This window comes from Aptenodytes forsteri, unplaced genomic scaffold (assembly GCF_000699145.1).
Source record: "Aptenodytes forsteri isolate BGI_AS27 unplaced genomic scaffold, ASM69914v1 Scaffold100, whole genome shotgun sequence".
Lineage (NCBI taxonomy): Eukaryota > Metazoa > Chordata > Aves > Sphenisciformes > Spheniscidae > Aptenodytes > Aptenodytes forsteri.
The window spans coordinates 3506308-3524764 of record NW_008796216.1 but is presented as its reverse complement, the minus strand read 5'-3'; the positions used below and the strand labels follow the sequence as shown (position 1 = coordinate 3524764).

At 34.3% G+C, this 18457-nt stretch overlaps 1 protein-coding gene across 1 annotated transcript in view; it reads right to left on the bottom strand.

Annotated features, from left to right (window-relative positions):
• Positions 1-18457, bottom strand: part of CSMD1 (CUB and Sushi multiple domains 1) — a 1345565-nt gene that overhangs the window by 238779 nt on the left and 1088329 nt on the right. The window contains 4 exon segments of the mRNA XM_019474454.1: positions 9577-9779; positions 12429-12553; positions 12555-12580; positions 17010-17201. Of these exon segments, the coding sequence (XP_019329999.1) occupies positions 9577-9779; positions 12429-12553; positions 12555-12580; positions 17010-17201 (546 nt within the window).

Below are 18457 nucleotides of genomic sequence, written 5' to 3'. Positions count from 1 at the left end.
CTCACCAGGGCTGAGTACAGGGGCACGATCACTTCCCTCCTCCTGCTGGCCACACTATTTCTGATACAGGCCACGATGCCATTGGCCTTCTTGGCCACCCGGGCACACTGCCGGCTCATGTTCAGCCGGCTGTCAACCAGAATCCCCAGGTCCTTTTCCGGCAGGCAGCTTTCCAGCCACTCTTCCCCAAGCCTGTAGCGCTGCATGGGGTTGTTGTGACCCAAGTGCAGGACCCAGCACTTGGCCTTGTTGAACCTCATACAGTTGGCCTCGGCCCATCGATCCAGCCTGTCCAGGTCCCTCTGCAGAGCCTTCCTACCCTCGAGCAGATCAACACTCCTGCCCAACTTGGTGTCATCTGCAAACTTACATTTTTAGTTAAGTTAATTTATCAAAAGAGCTAGTAACTCCTTTTCTCACCTTAATGTTCTGGTTATCAAAACAAATTTCTTTATGCACTTTGATGCCTTCTATGCAATAAGGTAAGTATCATAATATAAATAACATTGGTTCATAGTCTTAATATCCTGTAGCATGCAAATTTTATGTTTACCCAGCCGGCTGAATCAAATAGCAGTTTTATGTAGCCCTGAAGGTCCCATTTCAGGGCCAAGCAACAACTTTCTCAGTGTATGCTCAAACTGAATCTAAGCAAAATATCTCACCTATGTTCAGTATCCTGAGTTTGGATATGGATTTTGCTTTGTAAAAAAATAAATTAATTAAAAAAAGCGATGTTAAACTGAGCAGAACAATCAGTATGGTATGACTTAAAGCAAGTAATCATCCAGAAAGCGAATACACAAATCTACATCTACTATGGATTTATGGAAGATGCCAGGTCTCTTCTATTGACTTTAGGTATTCAACATCCTGAGTGCAGTAAACATTGCAATCTTCCTAAGGAAAGAAGGTCCCATCTCTAGAGGCTACTGTCCCTAAATCACTGAATTGTGCTCTGTTTCCTACCACTCCAGGCTGCTCCACCCAAACATGTCTTTTTCAAAGAACTTACCACAATTGTGAGCAAAAGCCAAAATAAGAAGTCACAAACCCTGTATCACAATCACCATTAATGATATTGGTGTGTATCTACAAGTAAGTCTCTCTACCACTTTCATCATCTTCATTCAACCAAGTTTAAACTTCTTGAATCCAGACCAAAGACTTTTTAAAAAAATTGCTACACTACACCTTTCTGCTCATCCCCAGTACTGCAAGGGATAATCCTTGAAAAATGTGAAACATCAATATTAAATTATTGTCTTTTTTTCTAATACGAACTACGTATACTTTCTTGTGTGCTCACACATCAGACAACTGATTCATTCTTAAACTGATTCATAACCATCTCAACTCTACATCTGATGTCTTTTCAAGGTGTAATTTTGCTCTGATGTCTGTAAGACATGATCAGACCAATGGAGAGCATTCAGAGAAAAACTGACATAATTTATTAAAAGCATATATGCCATTGTTAAAACTGGTTTTTACCACTTTGTTGGCTGATGAGCTAATGTTATTGTTACTTATCATATTTGGCTGTGCCATTCTCCAACAGTCTCTGGGAAAGCAGTGACTGTCTTTCTATATTTTAAGCAGTATATAGCACTTCAAATACTTGGGTTTTAGGATAGCATTACAAATTACAGGCCAAAAAAAGACTAAGAAAATAAAATATTATTTCTTTATGTTTGATAATAACTTTCTATTGTTTTAAATAGAGGGGCACAGTCTCTTCCATACCATCTATAAAGTGTTAGTGATAACAGTCTTTCCTCCCTTCTCTATTTTTTTTGGGGGGGTTGTGATTTTTTTTTCATTTTTTTCTGTTTCAATCTCAGGAAATATTAATATTTCATTAAAATGATTTTGTTAGCTCATTTCAAATGGTACAACCCAAAGGCTTGCATGAGATAAAAGAGCTCCATCACTACCACCACTATGCAACCTTTGTGACCATAATGTGCAGGTAATCCATTTTCTGTAGTAATAACTGTATCTACTCCTTCCATCCACACCAAAAAGTATACCACTACAAGAAACAGCAGGAACAACTCAACATTTGCAAAATTGAAACAGTTACCAAGTTGTACAACTGGAAAACCCTTTTTTTTCTGTGTTGTAAATTTGCAGAAGACAAAAGGTTGAAAAAAGAATGATCAAAACAAGAAACAAATATTTTAGATTGGTAAAATGGTTTTATGCATGTTCTAGCAAATAGGTGGTCACTTAGACAAATCACAGAAACTGTAAAACATCCCTCTATAAGAATTCATGGGTTATGATAACTAACACACTACAAACACAGGAGCTTTGTTTAACATTTTATTATTCATAATTTTTTGACCTTGTTTCCATTTCCAAATAGTACATCTCGTACCTTGGGATGGTTACCATATCTAAATGCAGTAAAAGACACGGCAGGTTTTTTAACAGTGGTGGACTTTTGTCCACCAGGATTTATAAGCATCAATCCAAGAATTAAAGTAATGTCTGTCACTGCTAATGAGTACTCTGTAAGCACTCCCCAGGCACCACTCTGACAATTTACCTGACATCGCATATTAGTGAAGTTTACTAAATGTATACTTGGCCACAGGGGAAGGAAAGTATGGTCATGACCTCAGAGAATTTATTTCTTATTTGACAGACAATAACAGCTCTAAAACAATGGATCACTACAGTGCATATCTGTTAAAGAATCATAATTCTTTCAAGCATATGAGCAGAAGCCCACCTCTGTCATTAATTAGTAACTTTTTTTAAACAAATCTGAATATCTTCATTTTCTTCTTAAAAGGTTATGCAAAATAATATCTCAGCAAACAACATTTTTCCCATTTTGACTGTGTCAAGTATGCACCAATTACAAAGGACTGATGCCTTTTAATATTCATTTCATTGTTAATCTCCATTTCTTATATACAAAGTTCTAAATTTTAAAAACAATGACAGATGCTTAATAAGCACCAAAATGTTGTTTACACTTTTGTTCTTGCAGCCTCGGAAGTTATTTTATGTATTTGAAACTAACAGCCTTTTTATCATGCCAAATACACTCGATTCTAATTAAACAATTAGATGTGTCATCTAGTAAAGTGAACATTTAGACAGACTGTCAACTTTTCAGCTTCTCACCTTTCCAAGTTGTTTTACTTCTCAAGATTCCCAACAGGTTCTGTAACTGCATGTAAATTACAAGTCTACTATGGCTTTATTTGGTATTGTGCAAATATCTAAAGGGTGTAGAGGTTATATGCATTGATAAGTAATCCAGACATTAAAAATCACCAGTTCTTCTGTCATCGCTCTTCTTTTATAACAGGCTCTTTTCTTCTCAGACCCTCCACTAATATATAGACATGCAATTAATTTCTAGCTTACATAATTATGAGAAAGGCCATGTTCATGTTGTGATGTAACATTGCCATATGCAATTTTCAAAAAAACCCTGAGGAATTCAGAAACTTGCAGCTGAACACAATTAAAACATATGCTGTAAAGCAGGGAAAGCAATAACTACATTTTAGACTCAAGGATGCTAAATCAAACCAAATTCCATAGTTAGACTTTTTAGAAATGACTGAGAAAAATTAGGTGCCTAAAATGGCATAGCCAGGAGAGGGGATTTGAATTCCATTGAGCTGGAAAATAACTAAATGCTGCTTCTCAGTTCTTGCACATGTGTTCTAAGCAGTAAGCTACATGATAGTCAGTGGGTCATAGAGTAACACTCTGTACAGATTTCCCATATCCCGTGGTCTCATCTGCTCAGAGTGGAACAGGCTTTTGTATATACAAAGGATGGAACTAGAGGTAGGTGCCAGAAGAATGGGCAGCTGGAAAAAACACATTACTAGGGAGTTTTCAGACCTCCATATGTTGGCAGCCACTGTGTTAAGCCTCTCTGTTTTTAATTTAATAATCTTCCAGTATCCCATTTTAGATCTTTTTCTGGATTTTCTCCCCCTAATTAAATTTTCAAAGTTGATTTAAAACTTGACTGAAAATCAATAGAAGACTGTTTTTGAGAATATGATACACCGTATATTTGTGTGTCTGTAGCCTTGTGAGCACTATGTTAGATTTGTGCCTAATTTATCTTCCACCTTAAGGACACTTCTTTTTTTATCAGTTTGTTTAGCCTGTAATCTGTTCTAGCTCAAGAAAAAAACCCCGTCACCTTCATCGATATTGATTTCACTATGTCTATGGTAAACAATCATGTAAGCCATTTACTATAGTGTTGTGCTGCAGAGACTCTATTTTTTCTACTCCACATGGTTATAAAAATAATAAAGACTTTTCAGGAGCTAGGCTTGTAAATTGCAGGCAATGCACAAGCTTCCCCCATTTAGTGCATTATGTTTGCCTAATAGGTTTAAGGACGATTTTGGCATATCAAAGCTGAGACATTGTACATGGGATTTGCAGTGATTTCAGACTAACAAACATTTCCAAATGTGAAAGAATAGTGTTTGCTCCCTAAAAAGTATCTCACATAATATATGTAAATGTACAAAGAACTGTGCAAATTACCATCAACCACATATTTAAATATCTGTATTGTTAAAAAATGTAAAGAAAAAAGAAACCCAAATGTTAATGCAGCCTCTTTCATTGAGTCTGAAGTACAAAAGCTCACAAGTTTAGAGATAACCATCAAAGTAACCTACAAGCTTCATTTCTGCTTAGTTCTACAGGAACCAGATTAAGAACTGCTACCCCCTATGAGGCTGAGCATGCCTTTCCCAGGCCATGGATTAGATGATGGATAGGAATGCTATGACACAGTTTCATGCTAAAGAAACTGTACTATTGTGATCATGCAATGCAATGTTTATAGCATCACAGAAAGCAAGAGAAGAGACTGAACTGCAAAATGATTAGGATACAGACTTTAAAAGGGAATCTTGAAGTCTTGTGTCTTGTGTCCTTTTATTTATTTTAACAAGGGATGTCTTAATGGATTTCATTTTCTTTGAACTCAAAATTTAGTTAGTTAGGAAGGCAGATATGTGATTATGCATGTGTAATTTTTTTTTTAAATATATTTTTGTGCTAACCCACTTTTCTTGATAATTTAATTGTGAATCAAACTGGAATCAAATTTGCATGACAAATCCTAGCAATGAAGATTCTGTCATGGAAATGCTTATACTACTTAAATGTAGTAGCTCAGGCCGTTAGGCAAGTGATTAAAAGATATCTCAGCAATAAAAGAACAATTTACAAGACAACAGTACTCTAACAGTTCAAGATAGGTGATACTGTAAGAATTGCTGTAGACAAACAAATGATCAAATGGAATTACAAAACTGGACAGAAGCAGCCATCATTGCTTAAACAGATTTGTCAGATTAAGCCCAGTGTCATTAGGAACTATCAAACACAGAACTGCTGATGCTTAAGCTCTTGTCAGAGGAAGTAAGATATCAACAGATTTGTCAACATCAGACACAATAATTTCCAAATAATTGGTCAATTAACTGGTTGGTATAAGTTGTTTATTTTTATTATCATAATTGATGATTTGTGTTGTTAAGATAAAAATTTAGTCAGGCATCTTTACTCTTCATTGCTTATCTCCGCATTTACTTCAAGACCAGATTTTAAAAATATTGGCAGAGCAAGCAAACAACAGAAAAAAAACAAAATTGGATTAAACCAACTATACAAATGCCTTCATTTTGTATCTTCACTTTTAATAAAATGAGTGTCTGAAGTTCTTCTAAGAAAATAGAAATATTACAAAGAAATTGAGAAAAAAACCCTTTGCTACTTTATTAATTTTTTGGCAGTTGTTCTGTATTAGCAAAACAAAGATAACCTTTCTGTTCACATGAAAGCAGAGATAGGTACATTGATAATTGAAGTGTATGCTTACAGAGTACTATGACTAAGAGAAATTAACAATGCCATAGAACCAGAGGTAGGCATAGAAAACCATCACAGATGGGTCTGACTCTAGAAAAGCCAGACATTTCCAAAAATGTTTTTTTCCCTTATAAGAGGAGTGTGAATAATCCTTTGATGTATTATAGCCTTGAGGAGCAAAATAGACGAAACCAGCTGAGGAACTGTGAATATATCATTTCGTTTAAGAAAAGGATACAGTTCTCTTAAGTTACTACAGCTGAGAATTTAGTTCAAGGAAAAAGGCTAGACTGTAAGGGTAGAACTACTATTAGGTATTGTTAAAATAAGGCTAACTGAGTCTGTAAGAATGATAATATGACTAGCAACTGCCAGTGCTGTTCTTATCATCTGCCACTTCTATTGGTTTTGTTAAATAACAACTAAACAAATTATATGGTTAGATATAAACAAGCTCTCAATAAAATAAACTTCAGGTCAATAAAAGCAATGGACCATCTACTAGCATGGGATCCAAGTGTCTTCAGAAGTCCAGAGTAGCTGAAGATTAAACATTCAGGGCAAGATTGATCTGCTTCCACATAGGTGGCTAGCCTCATTCGAGATGCCTTACAATATCCAATATATCTGCACAGGACCAGAAGATATGACCAAGGACTTATGGGTGTGTGACCTTCTGGAGTGGCAGATGGATACACAGCCAGGATACTTTATGGCATCTCAAAGGGAACTAGACACCTGTGAAAAGACAGGTAGGATTCATTTCACCTGCCCTTAGATGTCCAGAAGTTTGAGATTTAGTGTATGTTAGTATAACTAGATCTATAGCTGATAAAAAGGCAACTTCAGAGGGAAATTTATCCCATTTATGTTAGACACATAGGACAGAATTAAGCTAGCTTAGAAAACTCTTTTTTATGGTTAACTTAAGCAGGAAGTTTTTGCTGCCAGTAACTTTGTTTCTTTGCAATAAAGAAGCCAAATACCAAATTTGCCTGTACCATTCTTGTGTTCACTTTTTGAATGGTGACCAGAAAGAGTTGGTTGACATCCCTGGCTTGTAATACATAGTTTAAATGTATTTAACCCCCAGAGTAAAGGTCAATTTTGTACAATGAACTCCATTTTTTGTCCTTTTATGCATGATTAAATGGTAATTAAGTTTTAATGAAAAGCATTAGGCTGATTACAATTAACATAATCACTCTTGTCAGTTCGTGTCCTCATGCTCTATATGCTGAGCTGAGTGGGCAAGACAAGGCACTTTTAACAGTGTTCAAACATTTTGTAAGCTTCATCCACTTATATTTTTCTATTAAAAATACCTCTAATTACATTTACAATCAATAATAAGTAATTTATAGGTGATATTTTCTGATCTACCTCATACTATCCTTTCCCAGCACCTCTTTTTTAGGCAGATGCAATAAGGGCATTCTAGAGTGCAAAGTGTAGAAAGTAATCAGCACATTCACAGCACAGTGAAACAAATTCTCCAGCCGAAGGTTAGCACTTTAATGCTTTGTCTTTAAGCTGTTCATTTGACCTGATAGTCTCATATGTATATCCTTTGTATGATCCCATAATTAGACGTTCATTGACATAGACACTCATCTCAACTGCATAATCCAATACAGAAGTTGCATGTGTAAGAGGTCCAAGTTATTGAAGGTTTTCCAGTCCTGTGCAAGTCTTCACCTGAATTTTACTTCTTAGATTTTAATTAATATTTAAATAAAAAATACTCATTAATAAATGCAACACTTGAAAATCCTTCAAGTGACATAAAGACATAAAACTTAAGCAGTTACCTTCATGGAACTTGTAATAAAACATCTACAACTTCTGCAACTATCAGAAAAAAAGTTTAAGCAACTCAAAGCTCTTTTATTCACAGAGTTACAAACTACTAAAGTAGTGAAATTTTAATATTCTGTGCAGCTTTGCTATAAACTGGCCTACAGTTTGAACACATAATGAATACTACAGCATGCAAAGATCCTCACTTAGCCATAGATTAATTAGTTTAAATCCTTTACAGGTCAAGGCCACCATGGTCTGCCCATTGCCTCAAGGAGACTGAATAAACTAAGCTCTGATTTTTAGATTAAATAATTTAACATTTACCTTAACATATTCCTTAAATCATATTTTTTACTCCTTACAATTAAAAAATTAATAAAACATTCCACTTGTCAAGCAGGGTGAATGAAACTTTCATATCATTTTCCCTTTACTGGAGCTGAGGCATTCAGTTCTTCACCACTAATTCCAATTAATTCCAGTAAGACGTACACTGCAATTGCCAGCATGATGACTGAGTGCATCCATCAGATACTATACTAAGATGACAAAATCAGTTCTTCACCGTTAAAGCATGAAATTGTCTCCTACTTACTATAAGTATCACTGAAGGTCAAAGAATGTGTTGAGAAATCTAACTGCTTAAATATTTTCCTCCTTTCAAAATTTGTGCATGAACTTATAAACATTTTCATAAAATGTTTATAAAACTTATAAACAACATAAAATGTGTTTGCCAACCCTAACATAGTAAAAAACCCCTTAATTTCCACAAAGGTAAAATTTAACTTTTTTCAAACAACATGAAAAGCAGTATATTATATAGCACACTGGTCAGAAATTTTAGAAACATTTATTCTGCTCTTTGTCTTTAATTAATTTTGCATACTTTTAACTAGGTGTCTTAGGGCTGATGAAAGAGCCTGTGGTTTGGGGGGTACAACATTCAGAAAAATCAAGCAAAATGAAGTAAACAGGTAAATGTAAAATGCATTACTTAGAGACCAAGAAACCCCCAAAGTATATTTCCTCATGCAAATAATAATGACTGAAAGCTTATTAGTGCCCTTTACTTCTGAATGACAGCATCTACAGAGAAGGTTTTAAATAATACTCCTACTCTCACATATTTTATTAATTTACAATTTTCCTATGTTCCTGAGCAGAAATACACTATATATAGGATGCAACGACTGAGTCAAAGACAATGATATAGTCTCCCTGCAGTCCTACCCTCAGTCTTTAACACTTCAGTCATAATATCATAGAAAAACTCCACATAGTCAGTTTTACAATATTGATCACATATACAATATCGATCACAGCTCCTCTGTATACAGAGAAGCTTTCACTTTAGACCTGAAGATGCATTTGATTAGTTTAATAGTAAATTTTAAAATGTATTTCAATATGGTAAGATATATCTTATTCTTCAGTTTAATCATGTACACAAACAGTGGTTAAGGTCATAAAAATTATGCATCATGCAACCAACATTGTGAGAAAAAAAAACCTCAAACAACATAAAGTATAAACACAAAATAATACATTATTAGGCAGCACTGGTGGGAACATTGAAAACTATCAGTGCAGAAGAAAACTTATGTATGTACAAACCTGTTTTGACTTATTAAATAATGTTAATTAGATAATGCTAGGCATGTGGTTGCTGTACAAAACAAGGAATAGGAAAACTTAAAACATTCAAAGGAAATAAAAATTTCACCCTAGTTGTAGCTATTTACATAATTATATAGAATAATTAAAATAATATAATCTCTTTTCTAAAGACTGAGGAAGTTTTAAGATGAGAAACAGTTCATATATATAATAATAATGTATATAAATAGTGTATATAATTATTGTATTTGCGATGAAAAAATATTTACATACTTGAAAACTGAATGGAGAAGCCTGATTTGCTGATGAAGAAGTCACTGTCAAATTGTAATGTTAATGAGTTGAAAGTGCTGTGAATATCCTCTGGAAGGGCTGAGCCACTCCATTCTTTCAGAAGTATGTTGCTCTCAATAGGCCCATCCCATACCTTCAAGATGTCGTGAGCAACCTCAGTGTCAAAAACAATAAAATGCAGACTGCAAAGAGAAAGTAAAAGCACTGTACATTACTCATTAAACACAATTACATAAAACTCCAAGCAATCATTCCCAAACTGTACTAAGTTTTGAGATTCTGTTTAGGACTGAAGAAGAGCTGGTGATACTGAAGAGTTATTCATTTTTCCTGTTGGATGAGCTGATCTTGTAAGAGACATGATGTTCTGTCCTATTAAATGCCTGAATTACAGAAAACACCATTATGGGGCATATAGTACTTGTTCTATAAATTAACTTATTTTTATGAAAAATATTTTAAGGGATAAGAACTATGATTTCATCAAAGATTTCCGCTCTTTATTCAAATGAGGATACCAGGATCACTGATTGGCTTGAATTATATGCAACTGAAAAAAAGCAGTAGCTACTGGACAGTAGCATACACAGCACAGGGAATTCTATTAGCATGGCATTTTCTTTCATCTACAAAACCAGAAAATGCATTATCCTATCTTCTCCTTTTGCCAAAATTCATAAAATATAAAATTATATTATAATAGAATAATCTATATTTATTTCCAGGTGAAGTATTAGATTTAGAAAGGTGTTCAAGAATGCCATGTTATTAGTCAAAATATGTGTATCGACTTCAAGTTCTGACTGTTTACATATTTAACATTGAAGAAACCTAGTAAGTAATATCAAAACCTTCTTTTTTTTTTCAAATAGTTGTGTGTTGATATCTCTTCATTACTTTTGTTATTAATTGGAAATCATTAATTTGAATATTGTCATTTAAATGTAAATGATGCATTGAAATCACCTATGATGGAGTGAATTCATTATTTGGCTTAGTGAAACGGGATTACTAAAAATAAAAAAGGAAAAAAAACCCTCCCAGTGGATAACTTGCCATTTGCTTATATTTTTGCCTGTTTAATTTTAAAAAGCAATAATTTTCATTTAAGTGATCAGTTAAAACTATTGTCCACATAAACTGAATAATGAAACAGCTTACTACGTGCTAACATTTTGCTCAAAATAATTCTTTCCTGTCACTGGAATATAAAACTAATCTCTGTTGCATATAATTAAATGTATTAGTATCAATACTTTATTTTAAAATGACAGAAATTAAGATTATCTATCTTGATTAGAAGTTAAATTTTTTTTGTTACATTCTTACTTTTACAGCAAATTCCTGTTGGGGGTGGACAAACTAGCTTGAATATTGAACAGAATTTGCCATTTTAAAGTTTTTGAATCTGTGTGTTACTACAGCAAAACTGAGCTGAAATAGTCTTTAAATATTGGTATACCTTCCACTTGAGTGATTTAGCTATACATCAACATCAAAGTATGATAGTTTTTATTGTCAGTATGTCAAACCGATGAGGAAAAACTGTTTTAGAAGTTCCTCTTGTATTACTAATTTCCTTCTGCCTGAGTTCTTGAATCCTTCCATCATCTTTCCATAAATCATTATAGAAATAAAAGCTCTAGATTCCATCATTCAGTTCTAGGCATGTACCTTTATTTCTTGCATTAGTCACCAGTTGTGTTTCCCTCATTTTCTGTATTCTTCTAATTTCTTCCTTTTTTTGTTATGCTGCCTAGTCTATGTGAAGAAATCTTCCAGTCCTTATATATTAAGAATTTTCTCAGTCCTGTATGCACTTCTTATTAAAATCTCAGCATTTTTCTCAAATTTGATTATTCTCAATGTCTTCTGAGATGTTGCCGGTCTTATTATTCAACTGATTATGGGGAAAAAGTCTGACACATAATTCTAAATGTTATATATGTTAATAATGATATGAATGTGAAGAAATCTTCCAGTCCTTATATATTAAGAATTTTCTCAGTCCTGTATGCACTTCTTATTAAAATCTCAGCATTTTTCTCAAATTTGATTATTCTCAATGTCTTCTGAGATGTTGCCGGTCTTATTATTCAACTGATTATGGGGAAAAAGTCTGACACATAATTCTAAATGTTATATATGTTAATAATGATATGACGGAAGAGAGCAGGAATGATAAATGAAAACCCTTCAGAGTTGTATATAAAGCTTTATAGCACTAATCTTCTCTGCTGCTGCTGTTAATTGTCAACTCCTCATCAGATCAAATCATTCATGACAAAAAGACAGCTCGTAATAGATACCCAACAAGGTCCAAGATGCCCGATGTCTAAGCACACCTGGCAGAGAGTCAGGAACTTTATGGCTGCTTGAGGTAATGTATTTAAGAAAAAGTGCTGAATAATTATATTTGATTTAAAACAAATTATTACGCTGAATGTGACAGTAAGATAGAAAAGAATGCCATTACAATGACTCAAGGGAAGAATTTTGAAACCGCAGTTGACAGCTTGGCACTTTAGCTTGTTTACAGCTAGAAAGAGGCATAGCAGTGCACCACTCTACCACACTGAAGATTTATAGGCCATATTATCTAACGGAATTCACAGTTCTGAATTAGATGCCTACGTGTCCCCTACACAATTTAGGTACCCAGGTTCCCTGGAGGAATGGCATTCATAAATGCCAGCATGACAAGCATCAACTTTATTAATGTAAGGAGTTAATAAACAAAAAATTGTGTAGAAGAGTGTGAGAATGTGAGGCACAGACTATAATTTATAAAGTACTGAAGTCAACAATAAATATTGAAATTAAGCACGTACCTTATTGTCTTTCCTGGATCTGCTTCAATAATCCAAGTGCAATGAAGATTGTTGTCATATGGTGCTGGGTAACCAGGGGACAAAATGCGCCCCGATGTAGCATGAATTCATGCGCCCCGATGTAGCAGCATGAATTCGACCACCACACTCAGCTACAAAATAAGTAAGGGTTACATTTATTTTTAACAAGATCATAATATTTTGCACTTCAATTTTCTGTCCATTCCACAGCTCTCTGTCTTCTAAAAATGTTACAGAATGACCTAATATCTCTGAACTAATACACATACATACAAACGAGGACATGTACATGACTTAAAAATGCATATATAATGATCTCATTCCTACCTTGTTATAAAACAATAAACCATACTTCTGTGATTATGTTATTTTACCAACGAGAGTAGTTCAATATGAACTGAGACTACAAAAGCACAATTTTAGCATCAGCAAGAGAGCAAAAATGCTTCAGAATGTCCCATCTAATATGTTTGGCTTTTCTAACACTGAATGCTCAAATTCAGACTTTACAGCATTGGGTTTTGTAATTAAAATCACTTATCTGTTGTTCTAATGTCAAAATACCTTTAGTTTAGTGCTTTCAAGTTACTTCTATATAACTTCAAGTTTAATTACATCAAAAAACAGTTAGGTATTGCCTAGTAATTTCCTTTAGTATTTAAAAATTTAAATGCCCTACACCTACAAAGTAAGAGTAGATCAGAAAGCTATGATTTAAAAGTATACAGTGTGTGGTTTAAAACATTTTTATTATCAATGCTATCTTAACTTTGTGAAGAGACCAATTGCAGTGCTAAACATCCAGAATCAAATGATTCTCATGTTGCTTGTTTAGAGCATCATGCTGTTGTCTGGCCAGTATAAAGATGCATTCTGATGAAACTGGAACTGTGTAACAGTCAGGTGCCACTGAACCAAAAAGGTTCAGTAACTTTTCAGTTAAGTGATGTACCTGAACTCCTACTTCATTTACAGTGTTGCCTTACAAGTAGTGGTATTAACAAATGCTACCATGGGGAACTCTTCAAGCACAGCTGTACAGCAAGCATAGTGTAAGACACAGATGATGAAAGAACCACGGCAGCTGGAGCAAATAATCTATCAGCAACACTCCTAACAAATAATAAGTCTTATACATGCCACCAAGTCTCTGCTGATAACCAAATTGTTACCAGGAAGGAAAATAACTGTAGAGGAAACAAGGCAACTGATTTACTTACCTATCCTGCTGGTTTGATCACTCAAAATGCTACATATTATTAATAGAACCACAGCAGAAAGCTGCTTTAGTACATAATTTCTTCAAATGTAACCTTTGCCTAAGATTTCGGTTAATTTTCATTATACAAGAAAGTTCAGAATGCAACAATCACTGTGATAGATAACTACAGATAAAGAAATGACTGATACAATACTGTATTTACCAAAGAACTCAAGATAACTCAGTGAAACCGAAATTATTTAAACTCAAACTAATTGACAGATTTGCTTTAGAATTCTGAGAAGACTCATTTAGGAACAGAATACACGATAAAATTTGGGATGATGCATTATATAGTTCATATATTTTAAAAAAATCCATTTGAGGAGCAGATCAAAAGTAAACTTTCAAAAGCGATTCTAAGAAAAAATCCAAAATGTTTGTTTTTCAATATGCAGAAATGAGCACACTGTAAAATCACCACCTCAGAGAATATACTACATAAAGTAAATAACTATACTATAACTAATAGAAGTGACATATTCAAACAAGTTCTATAATCTTCTAGAGAAGGAATTACAGGAGTTCATTTGTTTTCTTCGTTAAGGCTTAGAACATAGAGAAAATGAAAATGAATACTAAGACCAATATAGCAGTGTATCACTGAAGATGACTAGGTGTAGATTATGTGGAATATGTCTACGTATGGGCTTGAAATTTTTGTGAATGAAATTGAAATGATTATAAAGACAATGATGAATGTAAATGTCACTGGAGACAACAGCAAATATCAAATGCTGATCTAAAGCACAACAAGCAAAAAAGAATAGGTCTGCATAAACAAGAGGATATTAAGAAAATGTGTCTAAGAAAGAAAGTGATGTTTGGAAGTTACGACAACTTAAGAAAAAGGAAGAAAAGGAAGCCAGTCAAATCAGAGTAGGAAGAGATAAAACTGTGATAACATAAGATAAAACTGAAGAAAGAAAGGATTACATAAATAACACTGGAGGGGGAAAAAAAAAAGAGAGCATGAAATGATCTTCAGATGCTTAACTGAGTTTTCAGGGATCTTCATGACAAGTTTCCCTGTGCACAGAACAGTAGAAAAACCATAACAATTTAACGAAGGTAACAGACTGTTTGTGAAAGGCTGTTTAGAAAGATTCATGTTTAGAAGATTTTTAGAGAGAATGGTGAACATTTGACTTCTTGGGGAGCTAATTAATGTTTCAGAAGAGTTTTAAATTGAGAAATAGGAAGAGGGAGTTTATACAAAACTGATGCAATTCCCAAATTTTATTTTAAAGATAGGAACAAGGACAGCAAATAAAAAGATATGTAAAGAGATAAAGTTACGTAGAAAGATAGCTTTGTGGTTGAACAGACAGAAAGCAAGAACAAAACCTGTCTCAGGATACTAAAAGAAAAATGACTATTCTATTGATATTGGGACATAATTCTACTTAGAGTTGAAGTGAGAACCTCAAGAAATAAGAGATTTTGGTACAAGTCTTAGCAACAAAATACAGAAACCAAATCTAGTAATGCAAGGTACAAAATCAAACTATAATGAAAAAAAAAAGATAGGGTAGCAATCGTAAGTGGAATATAGAAGCTTAAAAGTATACTGTTATCAAGAAAACTGGAAATACAGGTAGAGATATGGGAGTGGAGAGAGCATTACATAGTAGTGATGCAGTAAAGTAAATAAAGTCAGCATAAAAAACCCCCCCATATTGGTCAAATATATTTTTGAGAAGAGTTATGAAAGATGTTCTACAAGATCAAAGATGCGAATTTTCTTTAGATTCACTTGATCGTGGGTTCCCTATCTTCCTCCAGGTCAGATTGGAATAAACATGATTTTTTTTTTTTTTAATTTTTTTTAAATACCGTATGGTTGAGATTTTAACATCCCACATATAGATTGGAGGGCAAGTCATCATACTAAGAAAAGGAAATAGGTAGACAGATGGATTTATTTACCTAATAGACTTGGAAATAACAAGTATTTTAGAATTGATTCAAATACTTACTTGGTCGTGAACACAGGCACAAGAAAATATCACAGAAAAAGACCTTAGAGTAATGACTTCATTTAAATTAAATGGGGAGATAGGCAAAGGTAGGACTAATTATGGCTCTTCTTTACAAAAGGGCAAACTTAGAGAAAAAGAAGATAGCCAATTAAACTTAAAAGCTTGGGGACTTGAATGTATAAAAAGCCTGGAAAAGTCTTTAAATCAAAACTGGAAAGAGTTGTTTTGACCTGTCATACTTATAAGAGAAAACTTACAGATATAATTCTAGAATCAAGTGGGAAAAATAACACCTCTACTAAGACAGCAGAAATGCTGTTCACTGATGTTGTTCTGGCACTTACCCTCTGGGTAAGCTGAACTTTTGAAAGGAAGGGAGCTTGCTCCTTTGTAGACTGCAGGTCTGTGAATGTGTTCAGCAGGAAGCAGCTCCTGGAATGGAGAATGTAGCACCCAATATGGGAGAGAGGCAACAAGCAAGGATCCTACAGATCAGGTGAGTGCTGAAAACAGTTGGTGGCCTGCCTGCAGCAGGCAGTGGAGGCAAAAACTAAGCATCAGAAGACACATAGAAAGAAAGACTTTCCCAAAGACTCAAGGGAACTCCATATGAAACGAACTCAGGAAGTCACTGGTAATTGCTGGACTGGAAAGCAAACGTGGAGAGAAACTGCCTAGCAAAGGTACAATGTGCAATAACTATACCGGTGTTCAGTTACTTCTCTATTTAACATTTATGTTGGTCATAATGAAACACAGTTTTAAAGACTTGAAGACATGTGATGTGTAAAGAAAAGGTCTTCCTCAAGGCTCTGACAGATGGGGTATCCTAGCATGGCAACAATGACTCAAGAGCATGCAGATAAAACAATCCACTGATGTGGGTTGAAAATTAGAAATTATCTTCGTAGGAATGAGATGTTGAAATAATTTCTGATGAAAACAGATAAGGTAAAAAAAATCTTAATCTGCTTTATGATGGGGTTTGTTTAGCTTGTGAAGTGTTTAAATAATACCATTGCCTGTGATAGCATATCAGACTCAATGACCCAGGATATCATCAGAACCAAAGCAGCAGTCTTTCATCAAAGGCTGCCCTATAGAAAGAAGTGTTTCCCAGCAGTTTTCTAGCTATTACTAGCCAGCCATCTGTTTCAGAGAAGTTATACTTGGATTTCCACAGTAAATTGTTGCTTTAAATTTAAAGTATGTTTACACCATTGTAATATGATAAAGTATAGAAAGACAGAACATTAGATTTTTTTTTTTTTTTTGAATCACCAGACCAAAATCTTTCATTGTCACAATCCATATTACCTATGCAAGTAGGCAAAGGTTTGTCCCAAACTCTTCGATCTCCACTTAAGCAGGTCATAATACTACTACCATGCATTGTATAGCCAGGGTTACAGCTGTATAAAATGACAGTGTCTATAAAATGTCCTTCATCTCGGATCTTGTAGCCATAATTTGGTATGCCAGGATCTTCACACTTTACTAGGTCAAAACCTACAAACAGAAATGGGAAGGGAAAAGAAGAAAAAAGACACAAAGATATAAAATATCAACCAAAACATAATGCCAATGAATCTGATCTTGATGCAAATTATATTCTCATGATTCAATTAGATTAGATGTATCCACAGTGACCAAAGATAAATTATATATAATTTGGGTAAATCAGAAACTGAAACACCAAGAACTAATTATTCATTTGATATTTGATTATGGCATTAGTTTATTGAAGAAAGTGTATTATCTACACTATCACAAAAGAGATTAGTGAGCAATTTATTAACTTATACAACTTCTATTCTTTCATTCTTTTTTATTCAGAGGGAAGGAAGCAGTATCGAACCTGTATTTGGCACTAAGTGGGAGTTTCACCTCCTCATCTAATCTCCATAACAAAGCCAGCAGACCATAGTGGAAACTCAGGAAGAAAATGCAAAGGTTATTTCATCGATCCTAGTGTCAAGACAGCATGACTTCAGTTTATGCTCTGCTGAAAATGAAGAAATATTTCTACACTCACTTTCAATTAGCATTCCCCTTTTTGGCCTATTAACATGCTGAATGGGATAAACTGCTTCTTCTGTGCTCCTTGGAATGAGCAGTTCTGCTCTGGGCAGTTATAACTCTTTCCATATTTTACCCTTTCCTTTCTGCATTTTCTCCATATAGCATTGCTAAAATGTAAAGATGCAGTCTATATCTCTCCTATTGCCTTGAGCTCCAGTTCTTGGAGCAATATAAAGAGTGGTTTCAAATTCATCTTTCTCAACTCCAGTCAGATTTGTGGATTTTTCATTAATTACTGTCATGTCCCCAGCCCAAGGAAGTAATTCTGACTCTACAAATGGTTTCCATTTTGCTGTCCTTATTTTACTGAACAGCTTCATTATGTGTTTCTGAATCAAGCTGCTGGTCTTCCCTTCAGCTTCTGTTTTCAGTTTATTTTCTACATGAGGCCTTTCACTAATTAGGAGAGAATCAGACATCTTTATGGTAAATAACATATCCATAGACAACCTTTCATTACTTTACAAAAACACAAACTAGAGTTGATATCACATTTTTCTCGTTGCCTTTCTCCTGATGCTGAAAAGTTCAACCTAAGTTGAAAAAATGGCAAGTAGTCTAATAACTTGTTTTTCCTCCTGTACAGATGCTAAAGCTGTCCAAAAACTCAGTCCTCTGAAAACTGTTGTGGTTTAACCCGGCAGGCAGCTAAACACCACACAGCCGTTTGCTCACTCCCCCCC